General features: G+C 45.1%; 1 protein-coding gene across 1 annotated transcript in view; it reads right to left on the reverse strand.

Moving 5' to 3' along the window:
• Positions 1 to 24,303, reverse strand: part of MARCHF7 (membrane associated ring-CH-type finger 7) — a 125,958-nt gene that overhangs the window by 25,473 nt on the left and 76,182 nt on the right. Inside the window, exons 6-8 of the mRNA XM_030208827.1 lie at positions 15,216 to 16,326; positions 12,851 to 13,020; positions 11,337 to 11,446 (exon numbers count right to left, since the gene is read on the reverse strand). Of these exons, the coding sequence (XP_030064687.1) occupies positions 11,337 to 11,446; positions 12,851 to 13,020; positions 15,216 to 16,326 (1,391 nt within the window). The remainder of the gene's footprint in view (positions 1 to 11,336; positions 11,447 to 12,850; positions 13,021 to 15,215; positions 16,327 to 24,303) is intronic.

Below are 24,303 nucleotides of genomic sequence, written 5' to 3' on the forward strand. Positions count from 1 at the left end.
TATTAAAGTGAGGATGATAAAATAAGGGTTAGGAGTTAAAAGCAACATGAAAAAGGTGGGCTTTTAGCTTAGATTTGAAGACGGCCAGAGATGGAGCTTGACGTACCGACTCAGGAAGTCTACTCCAGGTATATGGTGCAGCAAGATAAAAGGAACGAAGTCTGGAGTTAGCAGTGGAGGAGAAGGGTGCAGATGGGAAAATTAGGTTCTTACCTTGGTAATTTTCTTTCCTTTAGTCATAGCAAATGAAGCCATTATGTATGGGTTGTGTCCAACAACCAGCAGGGGGAGATAGAGAGCACTCAACTTTTCACAGTGCCTCATGGCCAGCCAGCTCCACTGCCTCTTCAGTATTTGAAGCTTCCAAAGCAGTATGGCAAACCGCAATGGGAATAACATGAACTTTCCTCACAGCGAACGATGGCCCCTTAACAAGGGCATGAACTCAAAAGGCGGGAATGAACACATCCTCCTGGAGGGAATAAACACGTCCTCCTTATTGTATAACTGGAGGGGATACACGTAACCTCCTGGAGGGAATAAACTCATCCTCCAAAACAAACTGGACAGAATGGACTCATCCTCCTATAAGTGAACATGAATCCTGAAGATTGTTTTCCAACTTTCTCCCAAGGAAGGAACTTCAGGAAACAAGAACAGAACCTGAAACAGATTCACAGCATACAGACAATCATACAGGGAGGGCTCATGGCTTCATCTGCTATGACTAAAGGAAACAAAATTACCAAGGTAAGAACCTAATTTTCCCTTCCTTGTCATCAAGCAGATGAAGCCATTACGTATGGGATGTAACAAAGCAATCCCTATATAGGGTGGGAACAGGTCACACCACGCGCTAGCACTTGTGCTCCAAAACGCGCATCCCTCCTAGCAGCCACATCCAGCCTGTAATGTCGGGCAAAAGAGAGCTTAGAAGCCTATGTTGCTGCACTGCATATCTCTTGACGAGAGAGTGCTCCAGTTTCAGCCCAAGAGGAAGAAATCGCTCTGGTAGAATGCGCCTTAAAGGCTACAGGTGGAGACCGGCCGGCAAGCAGATAAGCTGAAAAGATAGTTTCTTTGAGCCAGCGGGCAATAGTGGCTTTAGACGCTGGAGACCCTCTGCAAGGACCTGAAAGCAAAACAAACAGATGATCATAGATCCTGAAAGAGATACTAACTCGCAGATACTGCAGCAGAGTCCTGCGCACATCCAACAGGTGCAACTGCCCAAAAGATTCTGGAAACTCCTCCTTATCAAAGGAGGGCAAGAAAATAGGCTGGTTTAGGTGAAACGCTGAAACCACCTTAGGCATGAAGGAAGGCACGGTCCGAACCGTGACCCCGGACTCTGAGAATTGCAGAAATGGGGCTCTACAGGACAGCGCCTGGAGCTCTGACACCCGTCTCGCCGAAGTAATGGCCACAAGAAAAACGGCCTTTAGTGTCAAATCTTTCTCCGATGCTCGCCGAAGCGGCTCAAAAGGAGAAGCCTGCAGGGCCTTCAAAACTAACCCCAGGTTCCAAGCTGGACAGGGTGCTCGCACGGAAGGCCGGAGCCAAAGCACCCCACTAAGAAACCGTGCCACATCTGGATGAGCAGCTAAAGACACGCCTTCAACCTTACCACGAAGGGAGGCCAATGCTGCCACTTGCACCCGCAGGGAATTATAAGCCAAGCCTATTTGTACACCATCCTGCAAAAAGTCCAGAATCGGCGAGACAGGAGCCCGCATGGGTGTGATCGCTTTTGAAGCACACCAAGACTCAAACTGGCGCCAAATCCTGGCATAAGCCACCGAAGTGGAACGCTTGCGGGCCTGCAGGAGAGTAGAAATGACTGTGTTTGAATAGCCTTTGTCCCTCAATTGCGCCCTCTCAATCGCCATGCCATAAGACCAAAGTGGCAGGCGTCCTCCATGGCTACCGGGCCCTGTGACAACAGGTTCGGTACCAGAGGTAAAGGAAGGGGAGCCTCCACTAGCATCTGTCGGAGGTCCGCATACCAAGGCCTCCTGGGCCAATCCGGGGCGATGAGGACCACTTCTCCCGGGTGCAGCCGAATCCGCAGGAGCACCCGCCCTATCAAGGGCCACAGAGCGAACACATACAGTAGGCCCGGAGGCCAAGCCTGAGTCAAGGCATCCAACCCGGCCGAGCGAGGATCTCTCCGTCTGCTGAAGAAGCACGGGACTTTGGCATTTGAACTTGTCAACATAAGATCCATCACGAGCTTGCCCCATTTGGCACATATCTGCAGGAATACTTTGTCTGCTAGTTCCCATTCTGCTGGATCGATCTGATAATCGACTTGCACGTTGCTCTGACCTGCAATGTGAGCTGCCAACAGAAACTGAAGCTGCAGCTCAGCCCAGTGGCAAATCTGTTCGGCCTGCGCGGCCAGTGCTCTGCACTGAGTGCCGCCTTGTCGATTTATGTAGGCCACTGCTGTCGTGTTGTCCAACATCACTCTGACAGCCAATCCTTCCAGGGTCAGAAAAGCGTAGAAGGGCTAATTCCCCTTCAGATTGTGGTGCACCATCAACCACCTGAAACACCGCTTTCAACTCCAGGCGGTTGATGGACCACTCCGACTCCTTGGGTGTCCATAGACCCTGGGCATGCTTCCCCTTGCAATATGCACCCCAGCCCTTCAGGCTGGCATCTGTCACTACTAGACACCAATCGGGGAGCGCCAGCAGCATTCCTCGCCGCAGCATGCTGTCTGAGAACCACCACTCCATGCTGAGTCGGGCCGCAGGGAGCCAAGAAAGTCTGCATTGATAATCCTGAGAAACTGGAGACCATCTTTGAAGTAGGGAATACTGTAGAAGTCTCAGGTGCGCTCTCGCCCAGGCACCACTTCCAATGTGGCTGTCATCGATCCCAGCAGCTGGACAATGTCCCAAGCTCGCGGGCGGGGCATCCTCAGGAGCAGGCTGTGTCGAACCTGGCCCCCAAATATTCTAGAGATTGCGAGGGGGTCAGGTGACTTTTGGCCATATTGACGACCCAGCCTAGAAATTGAAGTACTGAGACCACTCTGGCTGTAGCTTAATAGCTCTCTGTTACAGAGTCTGCTCTGATGAGCCAGTCATCTAGGTACGGGTGAACCCTGATACCTTCTCGCCTGAGCAAAGTAGCTACTACCACCATTACCTTTGAAAAGGTTCGGGGAGCTGTGGCGAGGCCAAAAGGCAAGGCCCGGAACTGGAAATGTTTTCCCAACACCGCAAACTTCAGAAACTTCTGGTGCGGGGGGCCAAATTGGTATGTGCAAGTAAGCTTCTTTCAGGTCTAGAGACGTGAGAAACTATCCTGGCTGTACCGCAGCAATGACGGAGCGCAGGGTTTCCATGTAGAAATGCCACACTCTCAGGGACTTGTTTAATTCTTTTAAGTCCAGAATAGGGCGAAAAGACCCACCTTTTCACGGCACCACAAAGTAGATGGAGTATCGGCCGTACCCGTGTTCGGCGGGAGGTACCGGGGACACACTAACTGAATCAGACCTTGCAAAGTCTCCTCTACCGCCGCCCATTTGGCAGCAGAACCGCATCGGGACTCCACAAACACGTCTCTTACTGGGGCGTTGAATTCTATTCTGTAGCCATCTCTGATCAGGTCCAGAACCCACTGATCTGAGGAAATATTGGCCCACTCCTAGGCAAAGATGGAAAGACGTCCTCCGATGACAGGAAGCGAGGAGGGGGCCGGCACACCATCATTGAGAGGGTCGCCCCTGAACTCCAGGCCTAGAGCCGGTGGCTGCGGAACGCTTGTTCGAGCGAAAGGAGTTCCTCTGCTGAAAAACGGGCACGGGAAGTGACCCCAGTAGAACGCCCCGGGCAGTACCTTCTAGCTTCATGGAAGCGAGGTCTATAAGAGGAGTGGACCACCTGGCCCTTGGAGGAAGGCCTCGGCCTATCTTCGGGCAAGCGCTGGGGTTTAGGATCTCCCAGGCCTTTAACAATTTTTTTCCAACTCCTCACCAAATAGAAGGCCTTGAAAGGGCAACTTCACCAACCTTTGCTTAGAGGCCATGTCCACTGCCCAATGTCGTAGCCAAATAAGACGGCAAGCCGCCACTGCTATTGCCATTTGTTTAGCCGAAGCTCTGACAATATCATAAAGGGCATCAGCCAAAAAAGACAAGGCCGACTCCAGCCACGGAGCCACAACCGAGAAGGGCTCCGCTCCATCTCCGGGCTGTTGGCAGGCTCTAGCACCATAACAACTGCCTGCAGACGCCCAAACAGTAAGACCTGCAATTTCAAAGGACTGTTTAAGTGCTGCTTCCAGCCTACGGTCTTGTATATCCTTCAGGGCAACTCCTCCTTCCACAGGGAGGGTAGTTCTCTTTGTCACCGCAGTGACTAGGGCATTTACTTTAGGCATTGCAAAGCGAGCCAAATACTCCTCACGCAGAGGGTATAATTGCCCCATAGCCCTGGAAACTTTCAAGTCCCTCGGGGTCAGCCCACTGAGCGGAAATAAGCTCTTGGATGAAGTCATGCAAAGGAAAAGGCTCGAGCAGGCTTTTTGGTACTAGCCATCCTAGGATTCACAGAGGAGGCCGTGCCACTGTCGGGCTCTTCAACAGAAAGGACCTGTAGGCCATCTGAAATAAGCGCTGGCAGCTCATCACAGTGGAAAACCTTCACCGCAGAGGGATCATCCAGATCCTGTGGTAATTCTGCACCTGACTCTGGCTCATCAGACCACGAAGGCCTGCCAGAACTCTCCAAATCCTCACAGCCCGACCATGGGGGGAAAAGGAGGTGCACCACAATCTGAAGGGGAATTAGCCCTTCTACGCTTTTCTTTATGCCAATTATCAGGGAAAATAGCCTCAGCGGGCAGTCCCAGGCCAGAAACCACCGGGGGGGGGGGGGGGGGGGGGGGGGAACAATAGAAGGGGCCTCAGACGACCCTTGAGGGAGAGCTATTTTCAGCATGTATGCTTTATGCAACAACAACACAAAATCAGGGGAGAAAACAAAACTCGCCCTAGGCACCCAGATCCCTGAATATCCACAATTCGAGGACCCCCCCCCCCCCCCCCCCGGGCTCTCCGTCTCCACGGAGGCTGCGCCATGCGGAGAATTCAAAATGGTGTCCGCTGCCAGCTCTGAGCGGGAAGAATCATCGCTAGTCATGCTCGGGCTGGCTGTTACACCTGTACAGCACGATTTACAGAGCCCCGCTGCTGATTTGCGCTTGCTACACTGGGAACAGCGCTTTACATTCTCTGCAGCCATCGCCGAAGACGGCGGAAAAATTCAAAATGGCGGTTTCGCGCCAAAAACGCCCCGATCGCGGGCCCACCCCGGAGGAGTTAGAAAACACTCTTACCTCACCGGACCGAGTATCACAGCTCCGGTCCCATAGAAGAATCAAAGGAAAGCCTCTGTTCCATTTTTTTTTTTTTAAACGCTATGAGGAAAGCAGAGGTAATAAGAACTCCGGAGGCTCAGATGAGTGGGAAAGGCAAACCAATGTGCCTGCATCCACTGAGTGGGAAAGGACAGGGAAAGGGCTAACCTATGTGCCTTCAAAGTGAAGCTGCTATAGCCTCTGACACCCCGGCTAACAACTAGCAAGCCAGGAGCCACCCCCAGGGCAGATTTCTGATGGAGCTCGAAGAAGCTGCAGCCACCCTGCTTGGTGAGATAGAGAATACTAAAGAGGCAGTGGAGCTGGCTGGCCATGAGGCACTGTGAAAAGTTGAGTGCTCTCTATCTCCCCCTGCTGATTGATGGACACAAACCATACGTAATGGCTTCATCTGCTTGATGACAAGGAAAAGAGAGATTTACTCAGTGAACGGAGTTCCCGGGGAGGAATGTAGGGAGAGATGAGAGTGGAGAGGTACTGAGGAGCTGCAGAGTGAATGCACTTATAGATCAATAAAAGGAGTTTGAACTGTATGCGGAAATGGAAAGAAAGCCAGTGAAGTGACTTGAGGAGAGGGCTAATATGAGCATAACGACACTGGCGGAATATTAGTCCTGCAGCAGAATTTTGAACAGATTGAAGAGGAGAGAGATGGCTAAGTGGGAGACCTGTGAGAAGCAAGTTGCAATAGTCTAAGCGAGAGGTGATAAGAGTGTGGATGAGGGTTCTAGTAGTGTGCTCAGAAAGTAAAGGGCGAATTTTGCTGATATTATAGAGAAAGAAACGACAGGTTTTAGCAGTCTGCTCAATATGTGCAGAGGAGTTGAAGATGACTCCAAGGTTACGAGCTGATGAGACAGGAAGGATGAGAGTGTTATCCACAGAAATAGAGAATGGGGGAGGAGGAGAGGTTGGTTTAGGGGGAAAGATAAGAAGCTCAGTCTTGGTCATGTTTAGTTTCAGATGGCACTGAGACATCCAGGCAGCAATGTCAGACAGGCAGGCTGATACTTTGGCCTGCATTTCGGCTGAGATTTCTGGTGTGGAGAGGTAGATCTGGAAGTCATCAGTGTAAAGATGATACTGAAAACCATGGGATGAGATCAGAGTACCAAGCAGTGGCGTAGCCAGAAGGCAATTTTTGGGTGGGCCAACAGGTTGGATGGGTGGGCACTACAACTATTTTGAAAGAGAAAAAACAGAAACCTGATGCACCCATGCTCTGTCCCTACCATGCTCCCCATAACCTTAATGAGGGTAGCAGTGCAGGCTTCAGTGGCTGCAGGCCAATTGAGAGCTAAGGGCAGTACAATAGACTGCACATCAGCCCCATTGAGCCATGGTCCTCCAACACACATATGGTATTGAAGCCAAACACATTCTGCATCCAGAGGACCTCCTGGCCCTCCACCAACAATGGATAAAGAGCACAGCAAGGACATTTCCCCATAAAACTCATCATACAAAGAAATTTTGGTTTCTAGTGTAATCTCAATAAATTAATTTTTAAAAAAATCTATAAAACAAAAGTCACTGAGAACCCACAGCAAATCTACAATGCCAACCCTAACTTCCAAAAACAAGAATCCTACCTATGAAAAGGAAGTGCATTAAATATTATAGTGGGGCCCTAAAATACGAGGAAAGCTGAACAAGCCAAATTACAACAGAATGCTACATAGAAACGTCATGTTAACAGAATACTTCACTCACGCACAGAGAACACAAATGTCAAATACAGAATAAGTGACCACAAACTCTAGAAATATAAATTAAACAGAAACCCCAAGAAACCAGACCTTGCATGTAGTACAACACCAGAGAAACATGAAAGAAACGCATTTCCTCCTGGGCAAAATATAAAGACAGCACATGCCAGGGATGGTGTTAGGGGCTGCAACTAGGTCAATTGTGCCTGGTTCCCTGGCCAGAGAAAGCCTGACTGCTGGAAGCTGAAGATGCAGCCTGGTAATGGACTTTGGGGTCCTTTCCTAGATTTCTGTCCTGGACCCCAGCCATGTTTAAAATCAACTCTGGCAAGATGTACATTCCAAATTCAACATAGTTATATTCACAACATTGAAAATAAAATAATTTTTTGTACCTTTTTGTTGTCTGGTCATTTTATTTTTCAAATCATATTGGTCTCAGTCTCTGGTTTCTGCTTCCCTCTGTCTTCTCTGAACTCACCTGCCAGGGTCTCCTGTCTATTTGACATTTCTTCTTTATCCATGTCCATCATCCATCTCCGTTTTCCTGTATTTCCCTGTCCAGTATCTCCCCTGTGTTCATATCCCCTCATCCATCATTCCTCTTTGCACCTACGCACCCCATGCCCAGCATATCCCTTCTGTGTTCCTAGTCTCCCCCTTGTCTGGTATCTCTCCCCCCTCTCTGTTTCCATATACCCCCTTCTCCAGTGTCCAGCATTATATTTCTATTCCATATCCCCCCCCCCTTGTCAGGCATTGCCCCTCTGTGCCCATATGCCATCCCCATACAGCATCTCACATTTGTGTGCCTGTCCCCATGCTACCACCTAATGCCTATCATCTCCCTTCTGTATCTGTACACCTACCTATGTCCCTTTTCTCTATCCTCCACACCAATGTGTCCCTCTCCTCTCTGATCCCACCCCAACCAGCTTCTCTTCCTCTCTCTTTCCTTCCACTTATGCATCTGGCTCTCCCACTATGGGTTCAGCATTCGACTCCCTCTTCCTTCATCCCCTTGTCCAGCATATCTCTCCCTTCCCTCTAACCCCTCCCATAGGTCCAGCACCTCTCTCTTTGCAGGTCCACATCTCTCCTTTCCCTTCAACCATCCCCTGCATATCCAGCACCTCTCCTCCAGCCCCCCCCCCCTCCCATGTCCAGCACCTCTCTCCCTTTTATCCAGCCCCCCTACGTGCCCAGCACCTCTTTTCAACCCTCTGCATATCCAGCACATCTCCCCTTTCCCTCCAACCCCCCATATCCAGCTCCTCTCCCCTTCGCTCCAACCCCCCTGCAAATCCAGCACCACTCCCCTTCCCTCAAACTTCCCCCCTGCAAGTCCAGTACCTCTCTCCCTTCCGTTCTCTCCAACCCCCTGCCCCTCACAAGTCTAGCACCTCTCTTCCCTTCAGGCCCCTCCCCTCCAAGGGCCAGCCCCTCCGTATCTTCCTTACCTCCCTCCCCCCCCCCCCAAAAAAAAGTCCAGCACCTCTGCCTTCCCTTCAGCCCGCTCCTCTTGAGGAGCCCACTCCCCTTTGTCTTCCTCACCCCCCCCACACACACACGTCCAGAACCCTCTCCCTTCCCTTCAGCCCCCTCCCCTTACAGAGCCCACTCCCCTTTGTCTTCCTCACCCCCCCCACACACACGTCCAGAACCTCTCCCTTCCCTTCAGCCCGCTCCCCTTTGTCTTCCTTACCCACCCCCAGAACCTCTCCCTTCCCTTCAGCCCCCTCCCCTTGCAGGGCGAGCAGACCACTGTCTTCCTTACCCTCTCTCACCCCCGCACTTGTATTCAACGCTATCGGCGCTGCCTCCTCCACCTCACAGTCTCCATCTCCCACCCCCGTGGCAGCGCTTGTAATTTGCTACCGGCGACATGCTCCAGGACCTTCCCTCTGCCACGTGTGTTCTTCTGCCCTGCGTAAACAGGAAGTTGAATCAGTGTGGCAGAGGGAAGGCCCCACCCCCGGAGGACATCGCACCGCGTCTGTCAGCTGTTGTCAGGCAGTGCTGGTAGCAAATCACAAGCGGCAGCCCACGGGAGTGGGAGACGGACTCGGAGATTGTGAGGTGGAGGAGGCAGCACCGATAGCGTTGAATACAAGCGCTACGGCGGGGGTGGGAGAGGGTGAGGAGACACAGTGACATCTGGATGGGCCTGACTGAAAACTGGGTGGGCCCAGGCCCACCCGTAGCTACGCCCCTGGTACCAAGGGAAGAAATATAGATGGAGAAAAGAAGAGGTCCCAGGACAGATCCCTGAGGTACACCAACTGACAGTGGGATAGAAGTAGAAGAGGATCAACTACTACTACTTAACATTTCTAAAGCGCTACTAGGGTTACGCAGCGCTGTACAATTTTAACATGGAAGGACAGTCCAGAGTATACACTAAAGGTACGCTGGAAGAGATAAGAAGAAAACAAGGAAAGAACAGAGCCATGAAATCCAAGTGAGGACAGCGTATCAAGGAGTAGGCTGTGATCAATAGTGTCAAAAGCAGCAGATAGATCAAGAAAGATGAGGATAGAATAGAGACCTCTGGGTCTGGCCAGGAACAGATCATTGGAGACTTTAGCAAGCACTGTTTCAGTTGAATGAAGGGGACGAAAGCCAGATTGAAGTGGATCAAGAATAGCTTGAGATGAAAGAAAGTCAAGGCAACGGCGGTGAACAGCACGTTCAAGTATCTTGGATAGGAAAGGAAGGAGATGGGGCAATAGTTTGAAGGACAGGTAGGGTTTTTTAAAGAGTGGTGTGACTATGGCATGTTTGAAGGCATCAGGAACAGTCGCAGTGGACAGTGAAAGATTGAGGATATGACAGATAAAACATGATACAATTGTAATTGAGCAAAATAGGCTCGTGGAGGACTCTAAAATAGTATTCTGTAAGTCTCACGTTAGGAGTGAGGCATGGAATACGGCATAGACTTTTCAAAATATATCAGTTAGTCAAGCAAGGGGGCAACCAAGTCCCTCTCCCAGCAGAGCATCAAATCCTCTAAATTCTTTGGGGGTTTCCATTGACTCCGAGCCTGATGAAGTCCCAAAATAGATATCTTAAGAAATGTCATTAAACTATCCCCGTATTTGGTCACCCATTTTATGATTTAAAAGCTCCCTGTTCAAGGAGGTAAAATAGTATTTGATCTGGCAATAAGCAAATCTATTCTCCCAGGTCACCACTAGGCAAGCCTGTAACTCCTCAAAGGTGATAAGGGCCCTGCTCCGTCCAATACTCTTCTGCTCTAGCTTTAATATGTAAAACAAGCTTTTACATATAAAATTCTGGTTTTAAGAGACCATGAGAACCAGAGTTCCAATCTAGAGCAATGTTACACAGACCTGTCCTCAAGACATGCCAACCAGCTAGGTTCAGCAGATGCAAGTTTAACACATGCAAATTCATTCTGAGTACACTGAAAACCAGATTAAGTGTGTCCTAAGGATGGGAGAACCATTGATATAGAGCACAGTAATACTTTAGGAGGCCCTCAAGGAGATGCCCCATAACCATGTAGAAGTGCATATTTTCAGTTCTTAGCCTGTCTGGTAATGCTGCAGAGGCGGTGTTCATGTTCCCAGTGATAAGGAGCCCCAATCACTGACCATACCCTACGTGCTGGACTTAGGATGAATATATACTGAATTTTGGAGGAAATGGTAGCCTGTGGTTCCTGCTCACAGACCATCACTACACCAACTGGCTAAGGATGATTACTATACTAGAAAAAAAAAAAACATCAGATAATTGCAAATGAAAGCTCAGTGCTACAGCCCAGTCCAAACTGAGACGGAAGCATACAGTGGGAACTACTGATCCAAAAATATATTTAAAATGTTTTTTTAAGAGGCAGCCATGGTGAAAACAGAACAAAGATAGTGTGTCTCAGGTATCAACCCTAAACAGAGTGGATACTGACCCAGGATACCATCCGACTCCTCAACCCAAGTCCTATTTTTCCTGTATTTTTAGAATTCACAGCAGTTCCTAGATGGATTATACAAAAAGTTACTCATTTACAAGAGATGTACTTTAGGATATAAAATGCTCAGTAATGTATTTCCTTGCTAAAGTTCTATTTAGTAAATAGTTGCTCATAAGTACTTGCCAGTTATAACATTTCTTCAGTCATAGGTATGCAAAACACACCTGAACTATGAAATTTAGCAATCCTATCATTGACGAGCTGAATCAGCTAGGACATGACATACTGACCCTTTCATTTGCACGTGTCCTGTAGAGTTCATGAATATCAAAGTCTTCAAGGTTAAGCTTCAACTTTTCCTTACACAACTCACAAGTAGTTACTGCATCCAATGTAGAACCTAGAAACACAAATGCTTCACTTACTGAAATTCTACATTAAGTATTAATCCATCAAGGTATAAGCCGCACATTTATATAAAGTAATTCAATTTTGGTAGTACATATCATAATTTAATTATATTTTTAACCATGTAATAAGCAAAGAATATGCACACTAACAAGTCATACACACATACTTAACTGACTACTAATTTGACCCGCCTGCAAAGTTATTGTTTATATGAACAAACTCACCCACATAATACAATGACCTCCTTCAAACAAGGACTGATTTCAACAGTGTGCAAACCAGGGGGTGCAGTCCTCAGGCACCCCCTTGACCATCAGGCTTTTATCATTCATATCATTAAGGATATCTGTGTATTTTGGAAGGAGTACATACAAATCTTGTGTATATTTCATTAGGGAAATCCCAGAAACTGCCCACTGGCTGTGACTGTCCAAATAAAACCAATTTGAGCACTACCACCACCACCATGGTGTCCCTTGAATTTGCTACTTTACTTTTCTGGGAAACAGGATGTAGCAATGGTAGAAAAATCTGTATCTTTACAGAACGTACTAGATGAAAATAGGAGACAGTCCCTGCTACTTAGCCAATTAGATTAAAAAACAAACAAAAAAAACCCCACATGAAACAATATAAGAATGTTCTGGAGGAAATGGGGATCCTCAACCCCTGCTGGTATGGACCCTGCAGGGACCTTTGCCATAAAACCTCATCAAATGAGATTGTTGACAGACTCAGGGTTGTGGAGGGTCAGACTCTTCCAGGCTTGACCAAGAGGGGTGGGGGGGGGGGATAAGAGATTGTGGTCCAAACCCTAAGAGATACATCAGCCAAAATGACAAAAAGAAGACAGTGCACACTGAGAAGACATGCATCGAGAAAAGCCTGTTGCACCAGTCTAATCTACATCATCTGCTGAACACAGAAAACATACTGAACTGTTCCAAGCTGCCCAGCCCTTATACCAGTGATGTCACTACCTACATGTGCTGGTAGGGGGGTACATAACCCATTGGTCTGCACTGTTCTAGCAGGATGAAAAGGATTTATTTGTTACCAGATTACTTTGATCAACAATTCTTGCTTGGGATCCCAAATATAAAGAGATGCAATAAGAAACTGAAATTGGTACTGCAGAATTCTACTTTGTGCGGTCATTTATGATAGCATAGCCAATATGAACAAATCCTTTAAAAAAAAAACAAAGATGCGTACCAGGAATGCAAAGATTTAAAAAAGAATTACCAAAAAAAAAAAAGCCTTTAAACCAACAAAACACGCAAACACAAAGCTAATTAGTATTTTCACAGTGCACTGATACTACTCAAATATATAAAGCTGATATTAAGAGATCAAAAACACAGCAGAAATAGATATTAACAGTACACCATACCAGAGTTAATTTTAGCCTGCAGCCATTTCTTTATACACTCCTGGTGAACATATTGCAGACTTCCAGTGCACCTGCATGGTTCTATCAAGGGATTAGTTTGTGATGCAACTCCCATCTGGCAAATTCTACATAAATCACCCTCCTCCTCTTCTGAATCCTCTAGAAGAAGGCTGCAACAAAGGGGAAAAAAAGAGCTGGTAACTGTATATAAGCAGAAAATACTAACTTCCCAGTTTTACAAAGTCCTGCTAACGAATGCCGGTGCGCTAATGCCGACACTGTCCATTCACTTTGAAATGTTGAGAGCATTGCCGTGCAGCTGTGTAAAGGGGGGGGGGGGGGTGGAGGGGGAACATTTAGGGGAAAAAAAAGTCAGTGGCCATTAAGCAACTTGGTTTTAGTTATTTTATTGCTGGATATATTAGTACTAAAAAACTGATGACAATAAAATTTAAATGGGAACTGGGATTTATTTATTTTTTACAGAATCTAAATGCTTTTGAGAGAGGAGTCCTGGTATTTCAAACAAAAACTACAAAACTAAGACTCCGTACAAAGGTTTCAGAGTTCACCTGACAAGTGCAAATCAAAAAACAAAATTCACAAAACAGCTTCAAAACAACAGGTTTTAAAGTGTTTAAAATGGACTTAACGGATTTACAGGCTGAATGGGCAAAATGCTCAGCTGGTAAAACTGTGCCTTACAAAATACACTGTAGACACACTATAACATGGACACTGGGGTCCAAGATATTTGACCATGTTATGTCATTTATTTACAATTACATGTACTGACAGCTGACACCATCAACCTACCAGTCAAATGTTTAATATGTTAATAAAAGGCAGGACTGGGTACAACCCTTTACTACCGCAATAAGGGGTCCTTTTACAAAGACACGTTAGCGTTTTAGCATGTGAATTAAACATGCGTGCGCTAAATGCTAGAGATGCCCATATATTCCTATTGGTGTCTCTAGCATTTAGCAGGCGCCAATTAGTGAACTAAAAACTCTATGGCACCTTTGTAAAAGGACCCCTAAAAGTGGATCCAGCATTATACTGACCAAGTTATATTTATGTCTACAGTGTATGTTACAGCTAATGAGTTAGATATACAAGTACACACCTTCACTTTCAGTTTTATTGTATTTAAAGTTTCCTGGTATTTATTCATGTTTATTTCAACAAAACCAAGCAAAAGATCAGTGGAAAGAAAAGTACTGTTTTTCCTAATAGATGTGTTTATTTTGATAGGCATATGCTATTTCTTTGAATCAACCATTTATTTTGGTGTACAATATACTAAAACCATGAATACCTTGGGAGGTGCAGGGGAGGGTTATTTTCATAACAGGGCACATATGTAAAATCCCTGCCAACCCTCCCCCCCACCCCCGGGAAAAAAAAAAAATCAATAAAGGTGTCCATTTTATAAAAATAGGCTCTTACAACAAGCCTCAGCAGCAGATTCTCACATAAATTTATACCTGTGAAAAAGATATAAATTTGTTCAAATATGTTCTTATTCTAAAAATAAAAAAAAAGTTACACAAGCAGATTTTTAATCACACCTCCACCCAAATTATGTTCTCAGCACATTTATGAACCTATCACGTTGCACTTTTCACAAATGTATGCCCATGTGCAATTTTAGACAGCTATCTTCTACAAGTAAAAAGATGTTTTATATGTGGAAAAATATTTTATGAAACTATTCTCATAATTAGTATTGTATCAGAATGCATGCATATTTTTAAATAGCTTAACTACAGACCTATTTACTAATGAAGCATTTTTGGGTGGGCCAGAGACTATTAATTCAGCTCTGTATGGTTCCTAGACACTTGGAGTCATGCAGGAACCATAACCCCATGCCACTCATGACTGGCCAAAACTATGGGACTGCATATGGCACTTGGCTTCAAGAGTCTAAGCTAGTACTAAGAGTGAAAAATGGGGACTGTAGGTGTGGGGAATACCAGTGGCATCCTGTGCAAGCATCAATACCCCTCCCCAGAGTGCTGTAGGGGGGAAAAATTCTTTTCCAAAGCTGGACTGCACTGCAGCTGTAATTGCTAGTTTTATAAAAGGTGTGTAAGGTGTGTATGTGGGTAATTACATCTATTTTCACTCTAATTTCAACTGAAAACAAAGGTCCCTAAGAATAAAGTCATGTCAGCTGACTGAGGAAGTATTAACTATAAGAAATCTAAAAAACTGCCCACACAGTTTTAGTAGTGTGTTTCTGGCAACTCTACAAATACTGTATGCTACATTTTTCAAATAAAGATTTTTAGTATTGCTACTGCAGAAGATTTACAAAATCATAAATTTTTATACTTAAATATGCACCAAAAGTTACCTCTCTTGTATTTTCTTGATCTTTTCAGGATCTCTTGAAGGTTTGTGATCCTGGTCACTCTCTTGTTCATCAGTTAGAGTTCTTAGCGAGGGGACAATATCTACTGTTATCATGACATTGTCCGATCCAGAGCTCCCATTTCCATGGGGCACTGCAAATCGGAAAAGTGAGCTTGGTAGAATCCCTGAAATCCCTGAATTTCTTCTACTGTGAACTGAATCAGATATGGCAGTGGAAGCAGCAGTACCAGAACTGTTAGCAGATTCTGCAGGCACTGGCGATGTACTGGCAGCTGTTGTAGTGGAATTTCTCCGTTGCACTTCTACAAGAGAACCTCCTCTAGAGTCACTTCTGAACCGCTGAGGTGATGTAGAAGATACATCAGAGACAGAAGATTGTCTTGCAGATTCATCTCTTCCTTCTCTCCTCCTCCTCGAAAATAATGGTGTACACCTGCTTCTAAAAGATGATGATAACCAGGTGCTAGGGGTCCTATATCCATCCTGTCTGTACCTTTCGGCATCTGAATCAGTAGCCAAGTTTTGGGAATCAGCTGATAAACCCCCCCTGCGTCGCCTAAGAAATCCAAATCCCTGAGAAGGTTCAGAAGTTCTATTGTCCATAACATCAGCAGCTAACGCACTAACAGATGAAGTGGATGACTGAGCTCTTGGGACAGTGTATGAATCTTCAGATTCCAACGTTCTCACATTTAAAGAATCTTGGCTGGATCTCCGTGAAAAAAAAGTAGAAGACATACTAGAAGCCAAGCGAGATAATATTTGCCTGCTTGTACGCCTTCCTTCTGTGTCAGATGGTAGCTCATTTCCTGACCTTTGTTGAGAAGATGAAGTATTCAGGGGAAATGCCTCACCTCTATTTGTAATATGGGTGAAAGCTAATGGTGTGCTCCTTTGAGTGGAATCCATCTCTCTAGCTGTTGACATAGTTGATCTTGAAGAGCTTCTGTGCAACTCTCTAGTAAACAATGAGGGATGTTCAGAAGGTACATGATGGTTGACAGATGAAGTGTTGAGCCTCAAATTGCTTAATGAGTTCTCTTTTGGTCTTGCTCCCTGTGAATATGAGGTGGTAACGCTGTCTTGAAGATCTGTCATGATATATTTTTGACAAGTGGGAAACAAAAAGACTGTTATAGCATGTAGAAAAAAAGTTTTTCCATAAAGTACTATACAATATTAACAAAAATGACTATTATATAAACAAAATACTTACTACAGAAATCCTCTTGCACAAAATCTTCTGGAAGCCAAACTTTTAAGCCAATATCATTTTCTCTACTAAAAACTTTTCTCCATTAAATTCTATGTTCACTGTACTTAAGTATAGAAGAATTAAGCCACAAAAATATGAAGTAAGAAAAGTAAAGTGATCAAAATTTATTCATGGGTCGAACATTGGCTTGGCTATAAATCTGAATGTTCAGATCCAACAGTCTCTGGAAAAGTCGGAGTACACTGTGGAGGTGACATACCTAGGGGCTCCAGAAAAGGAATGAAGAAAACCTCTCTTACCAGAGAGGGAAACTTAGTAGCTGCTTTAAACAGTGCATAAATGAGGAAACAAATCTGATCCTCAATGTCTACTCTTTTTTTAATGATTTATTGGACGTATGGCTGTTAAGTGCAGAAATGCTGTAAACAATTGAGAATTTTTTGTTTTAAATGAGTATACTCAACACAAAATAGTATCACCATCTTATTCAACTGCATACAAATAAGAACACTCTGCAGCTAACATTTAAATCAGGCTTGTTCAACTTGTGGCCCACAACCCAAAGCTCTAAATTCCACTGATGGGATCCCTGCTTCCCCCGCCAGGACTCGTCTAACCGTGAGCTTGTGCCACACAGTACCAGAAGTTGAGGCTGTTCCGTGGTTTTAAGTCTTGCAAGATCACCCTCAGTTTACGGTGCAGCATGGCTCAACTTTGTGGTTATACCAGTTGCAGTGGGGAAGCAGGGATCCCATAGGATGAATTCACTAAGATTCTGTGGACCACTCACAGCAGGGAAGCAGGGATCCTGTTGAAGCAATCAGCAGCTGAAGGGAAAGAGACAGGGTGAAGGCAGAAGTGAGGAGGAATACAGAGAGAGAACAGGTGAAGGCTGAGAGAAAGGAATGAGTATCAGTCTGACACTGTAAAAAAAAAAAAAAAAAAAAGGCAAATGGAGACACAGAAGTTTTTAAAGTTTAGGCCATTACATTATTCCTGTCCCCAATAAAATTCCCATTTATACTTTGTGACTTAACTACTTTATCTAAAGCATGTTATATAAGTGACATTTATTATGAAAAAATAACATGGATACCAATTATGTCAGAAGACTAAAGAGCTGAGTTTACCAAGTAAACTTTGTAGCCATGCACAAAGAAGCAAAACACCTTGATGCTAACCCTTGGGCCTCAATTCACATTAAATTATGTCAAGTAGGCCTTTTGCTTTCTGTGGTGACATTATTGGTGTATGTGAAAAACATGTAGCTTTTATCCATATATATACAATATTGGTTTATAGAAGTTTATGCAGCTGAAGTATACAGTTTCCTAAGAATACTGATCTATGTGTAAGACAGAACATACTATACTGGGCATTTTGGGTTTTTTTTTGTGAGGTTTCACTTCTGTGAAAGCTAGGTATACTAATATAATCTCTTTGGGATAGAGAGGAATAGCCCTAAACTGATCTAAATATCTCTGTAGTATATAGTTAGAACTTTGAGCTAATATACATGTTACTTTTCCAATCAAAGCTCATGGATTTTGAAATTGTATCCAATTTATGTGGCTTAAGAAATTTGCAAAATTGAGAGTTTACAAACCATTAGATAAGGGAAGAGCAATTTTCAATGGAATTTCCCTGAGTAATGAAGCAATTCCCTGGATAGATTTTCTATGCTGAAAATTATCATATCCTAAAGGAATCTAAAGTATGTACCAACATGCAGACAAAAGAAGAAAGCTAGGGATGGGAGAGGGTCAGAGAACTGAAGAAAGCATGGAGTATTTTTTTTAAACAGCCACTTCTGTCATTACCGAACTAGCAGGGAACCCATAGGCACCCCATGTTAAGAGGTTGGGGAGACTAAGCCTCCACAGACCTGACCGCATTCTTCCTGGCCCACAGATCCACTACCTCTCCTCCCTCCCGCTGTACCTTCCCCAGGTCCACACTAATAAAACCAAAGAAGGAGAGCGACATCGTGGCTCTTTGCAGCCCCTACCGCTTCCTGTGCTGGTCCCAGAAAAGGTGGGATCAGCCCAGGAAGCAGTAGCATCGGGCAGACAGCCGTGGTCCAAGGCAAGAAACCTTTTCAACAATGAGCTGTTGAAGAATGGATGGAATAAGCTGCCACATGGATCAGCAAACTGTCCTCTGTTCTTTTATTTATTACACACTGAAATGTTTTCTTTCCTAGATGCTGAATTTTGGGAATGTTTTTGTATTTATTTCAATTTCATTTTATACCATCTAGAATTGTGTACACATTTTCATAAGTAAATTAATAATGTGTAATTCAAATTTTGTTCTGGATATTCTCAGAGAGTGCACGAGTGTGATTTTCAGAAAGAGAGCATGCCGTGAAGAGCAATCAAACATTCAGTGAAAAATTCTTAATAGGAACAGATGTTCCTCATGAAGAGTTCAAATCAATGTCTCAATTCCATTATAAACATCTTGGCTTTACTGAAGGCAAAAATCAACATAGGAACAAACACTAATCAGTATTTAAATCTCAGTTTCAAATCTTTCTCCATATCCTGGTTCAGCTGAAAGCAAAGCAGCTCTATTGTGCAAATTTGTAGGGCACAAGCCATTAAAAATTCCAAACAGGTCACAACTTAATGGAGATAGAGGTCCTTATATAAATTAATTCTTCATAAAGCAAAATCTAGTCTTCATATATAAAAGTCCTCACCTGACAGAGCTTTCATTTATACTTTATCAGGAGTAAGACTAAAAGCATTGAAATACATACAGCTTGAAAGGAAGATCCTCTTCGTAAGTCAGTGAAGAGAGGGAAGCAACTGCAAGCAAGTCGCTTGCAGTTGCTCGGTCTTATTAGTAGCCCACAGCAAAAAGAAACCAAAATGAATACCTTCAAACTACTCCTAATAATCTACTCCTTAACACTGATCCACTTAACACTAACCACCCCTCTTGTAAAAAGTAACATTATACGCATACAATACAATCATCAAAGATTCATCAGATACACCACACCTCATCAAACCGACAACTTAAACAAAGGAAGAACATCAACATACAGACAACCATTACAGAATGCAAAGAAGGGTCCAAACAAACTCACCTCAACAAAGAAACAACAACTAATAAAAGTCCACACAACACCAGACGCAGAAGACCCATTCCAAACAGTCCAAGTGGGCTACATCAACGCCAGATCTGCAATAAACAAAACAGTAATACTAACAGACGATCACGGCAGAAGACCTTGACCTACTCTTCATCAATGAAACCTGGATCCACGACCAAAAGGGCCCTATAATCCTAGACCTGTGCGCTCCAGGATACAAAAATCACACACTGGACCAGAAAGGAAAAGAGAGGCGGAGGCACAGCACTAATCTATCGATCCCACTTTACCACCGAAACCACTGCCGAGTCCATGACACCTCAACTTGAAATTGCCTCAATCAGAATCCACAACAAAACCCCTACGCGATCAATTGAATTGTGTCTTGTTTTACAGACCTCCAGGTAATTGGAATGAGCCTCAATCAGAATCCATAACAAAACCCCTACGCGATCAATTGAATTGTGTCTTGTTTTACAGACCTCCAGGTAATTGGAATGAAGGCCAGACTAACTTCATGGACTTCATTTCAAACACGTGTAACCAACTCCAATGTACTAGTATTAGGAGACATCAACCTTCACTTAGAAGACCCAACTCAATCAACGCACGAGAATGTAAGGAATTCCTCCACCTATGGGATCTCAAATGGCCACAAATGCAAGCAACCCACGTCAAAGGGCACACACTTGATCTCATCTCACACAAACTTTCAACAGACCAGAACCTAATAACAGATATTAAATGGACAGAAACACCCTGTACTGATCACTACAAATTAAATTTATCCCTACACTGGCGGAAGAAGGGATTACACCAAATACTAGAACACACATCCTACAGCACAAGAGGCCAAGTAGACACGAAAACATTCTGGAAACAGATATACAATGAATGGACAGTACAGAATCCATATATTACCTCCTGGAATGGGATAAAAGATGCAAATGCATACTAGATGAAATAGCACCCTTATGAACAAGAACTTCACGTAACCATAACTGAATACCATGGTTCAACGATGAACTGAAAAAGCAAAAAAAAAAAAAAACACAATCCAGGAAACTCGAACGAACATGGAGAAAAACAAAAGACGAACACACAACACATGGAAACAATCACAAAGAAAATACAAATACGCAATAAGACAGACCAAAAGATCATACTATAAAACTAAAATAGGGACAGATTACAAAGACATGAAGAAACTATTCCAACTCGTGAACAAACTCCTAGACACCAACTTGGTCACTACATCGAATACAGACATCCCATCTGCAGACAAACTTGCTAAGTATTTCAATGAAAAAATTGCAAACCTATGCAACACGCTATCGCAGGACAACAATGACATTGAAATCTTCCTTAATGAGTTGGACCCAACCACTGGAGAATACCCGGCTGACCGAACCTAGTTAAAATTTGCCCTCCTTATCTTCGATACAGTTGCAAAGGCGATCAGCAGGTTCTCCAACACTCACTGTAAACAAGATACCTACCACAATTACCTAATGAAATCAGCCAGACTGCTTCATAGCAGACCTCACATCCCACCTAAACTATGTGCTTCAGCAAGGTCTCTTCCCTAAGGAAAATGGCAATATCCTACGCACTCCGATACCAAAAGACACCAAGAAAAAAACAAATGAAATCACTAACTATCTTCCAGTAGCATCCATTCCGTTGTCAGTCAAACTGATGGAAAGCATGGTAGCCAAATATAAACAAATTCTCAATATTACACGAATCAGTCAGGTTTTCAGCCCCTCCCACAGCACAGAAACAGTACTACTCACTCTTCTAGCCAAATTCAAGCAGGAAATAGCAATAGGCAAAAACATCCTCCTCCTCCAATTCGACATGTCTAGTGCATTCGACATGGTAAATCATAATATATTAATAAGAAATAGATAAGTTCGGGATTGAAGAAACATACTTAGCTGGATCAAGGGTTTCCTAACCACAAGAACATATCAAGTAAAATCAAACATATCACCCTGGAAAGCAGACTGTGGAGTACCACAAGGATCACAGCTATCACCGATTCTCTTCAACCTAATGCTGACCCCACTAGCCAAGTCCTTATCCAACCAAGGCCTTAACCCTTTCATCTAGGTAGACAATCTAATATAATAAAACGCACCCTCAACGTTCTGAGGACAACGTTCTGAAGCCATCTAACGTCACTCCCAGGCTGAAGGGTTCGTGGATTCGTGGTGTGAAGCCTTCAAGCCAGCCAGTCGTCTCTGCCCCGCCCTCGCGTCAAACGTCATGACGTCGAGGGCGGAAAAAAAAACAAACAATTCCGGCAGCGCAGCGTCAGGGAAGGAGGCGGCGCTCCCGACGTCTCTAGCCTTCCCTTCGTTGTGCTCCGCCTTCTTCTGACGTCAAGGATGACGTCAGAAGAAGGCGGAACACAGCGAAGGGAAGGCTAGACGTCGGGAGCGCCGCCTCCTTCCCTGACGCTTCGCTACCGGAACCGCCACGGAGGTAAATTTAAAAAAAAGAAGGGCTGTGTTTCGGTAGCTTAAGTCATGAAGAGATTTTTCCAAGGAATCAAGACCGACATGAAGTTTAAAACAGCTGGGCCGGGTCATAAACTGACAGAGGAAACGCGGTGAGGGGGACCTGGGAAGATGGTGTGATAAAGTGTTTTGCTCATTTAGGACGCGTCAGTTTTAGGTCTTAAAGAGGGGTTTGTTTTAAATAAAAAATGCAAGACCGCTGATTTGGGGGGTTTGGATGAAGAGAGGGAGGGTACACACTGGGGATACGTGGGTGGGACGGGAGTCTCTTCTCTTTGAGATTCTGTTTATAGTACAATTGTATGCGCTTATAATTGCAGTTTAATAATAGCCATGTTGTACGTATGGAGGGGGCAGGGGACAGAGGAACATGGATGGGCATGGATTGGGAGGGCAGGGCTCAGGGAGAGAGGGGAATTGCTGGAAAGGGATGAATGGAGGGGGCAGGGGACAGAGGGGCATGGATTGGGAGGGCAGGGCTCAGGGAGAGGGGAATTGCTGGATAGGGATGAATGGAGGGGACAGATGGGCATGGATGGATATGGATTGCAGGGCAGGGCTCAGGGACAGAGGGAAATTGCTGGATAGGGATGAATGGAGGGGGCAGGTGACAGAGGAACATGGATGGGCATGGATTGGGAGGGCAGGGCTCAGGGAGAGAGGGGAATTGCTGGATAGGGATGAATGGAGGGGACAGATGGCCATGGATGGATATGGATTGCAGGGCAGGGCTCAGGGACAGAGGGAAATTGCTGGATAGGGATGAATGGAGGGGGCAGGTGACAGAGGAACATGGATGGGCATGGATTGGGAGGGCAGGGATCAGGGAGAGAGGGGAATTGCTGGAAAGGGATGAATGGAGGGGGCAGGGGACAGAGGAGCATGGATGGGCATGGATTGGGAGGGCAGGGCTCAGGGAGAGAGGGGAATTGCTGGATAGGGATGAATGGAGGGGACATGGGCATGGATGGATATGGATTGCAGGGCAGGGCTCAGGGAGAGAGGGGAATTGCTGGTTAGGGATGAATGGAGGGGGCAGGTGACAGAGGGGCATGGATTGGGAGGGCAGGGCTCAGGGAGAGGGGAATTGCTGGATAGGGATGAATGGAGGGGACAGATGGGCATGGATGGATATGGATTGCAGGGCAGGGCTCAGGGAGAGAGGGGAATTGCTGGATAGGGATGAATGGAGGGGACAGGTGACAGAGGAGCATGGATGGGCATGGATTGGGAGGGCAGGGCTCAGGGACAGAGGGGAATTGCTGGAAAAGGATGAATGGAGGGGGCAGGGGACAGATGGGCATAGATTGGGAGGGCAGGGCTCACACTCTCTCTCTCTCATATACAATGTCTTTCTGACTCTCACTCTCACACACTCTGTCTCACACTGTATCACATTCACTCTCTATGTGCCACACAGTCACTCACACACTCGCTTGGTCTCATACACTCACTCTCACAGAGAATCTGTCTCTCACACACACTCTCTCTCTCGCCCACACACACACACTCTCTCTCACACTGTGTCTCACATACACACTTGCACACACTCTCATTCTCTCACACACTCTCACAAACACACTCACACCCAGACTCACTCTCTCTCTCTCACACAGACACACTCACACTTTCACTCTGACTCTCAAACGGTCACTCTCACATACACTCTCCCAAACATACACACTCCGAGGAAAACCTTGCTAGCGCCCGTTTCATTTGTGTCAGAAACGGGCCTTTTTTACTAGTGTCACAATATTCATTCCTTACAAATCTAAACTGACAGAAATCACCAACAAAAATCAAGATCAGCTTGAACATCATGGACTCTTGGGCAAATGCATTTTAACTAAAACTAAACAAAGAAAAAACACACTGTCTCATCCTCTCATCCCTACACAGCGCGGATAACCCCACAATTATCAACACCCCAGATTACACCCTCCCTATCTCAGACAGCCTGAAAATTCTCGGCATTACAATGGACCACAACTTAACACTAGAAAGCCAAGTGATATCCACAACAAAAAAAATGTTCCACTCAATGTGGAAACTCAAATGCATGAAACAATTCTTCCCGAGGGAAACATTTTGCAACCTGATACAATCAATGGTACTAAGCCATGTAGACTACTGCAATGGAATTTATGTGGGATGCAAAGAACAAACCTTAAAAGGAACTTCAGACCGCTCAAAACACAGCAGCTAGGCTTATCTTCGGAAAAAC

Source organism: Microcaecilia unicolor, chromosome 7 (genome assembly GCF_901765095.1).
Source record: "Microcaecilia unicolor chromosome 7, aMicUni1.1, whole genome shotgun sequence".
In the NCBI taxonomy this organism is placed as follows: Eukaryota; Metazoa; Chordata; class Amphibia; order Gymnophiona; family Siphonopidae; genus Microcaecilia; species Microcaecilia unicolor.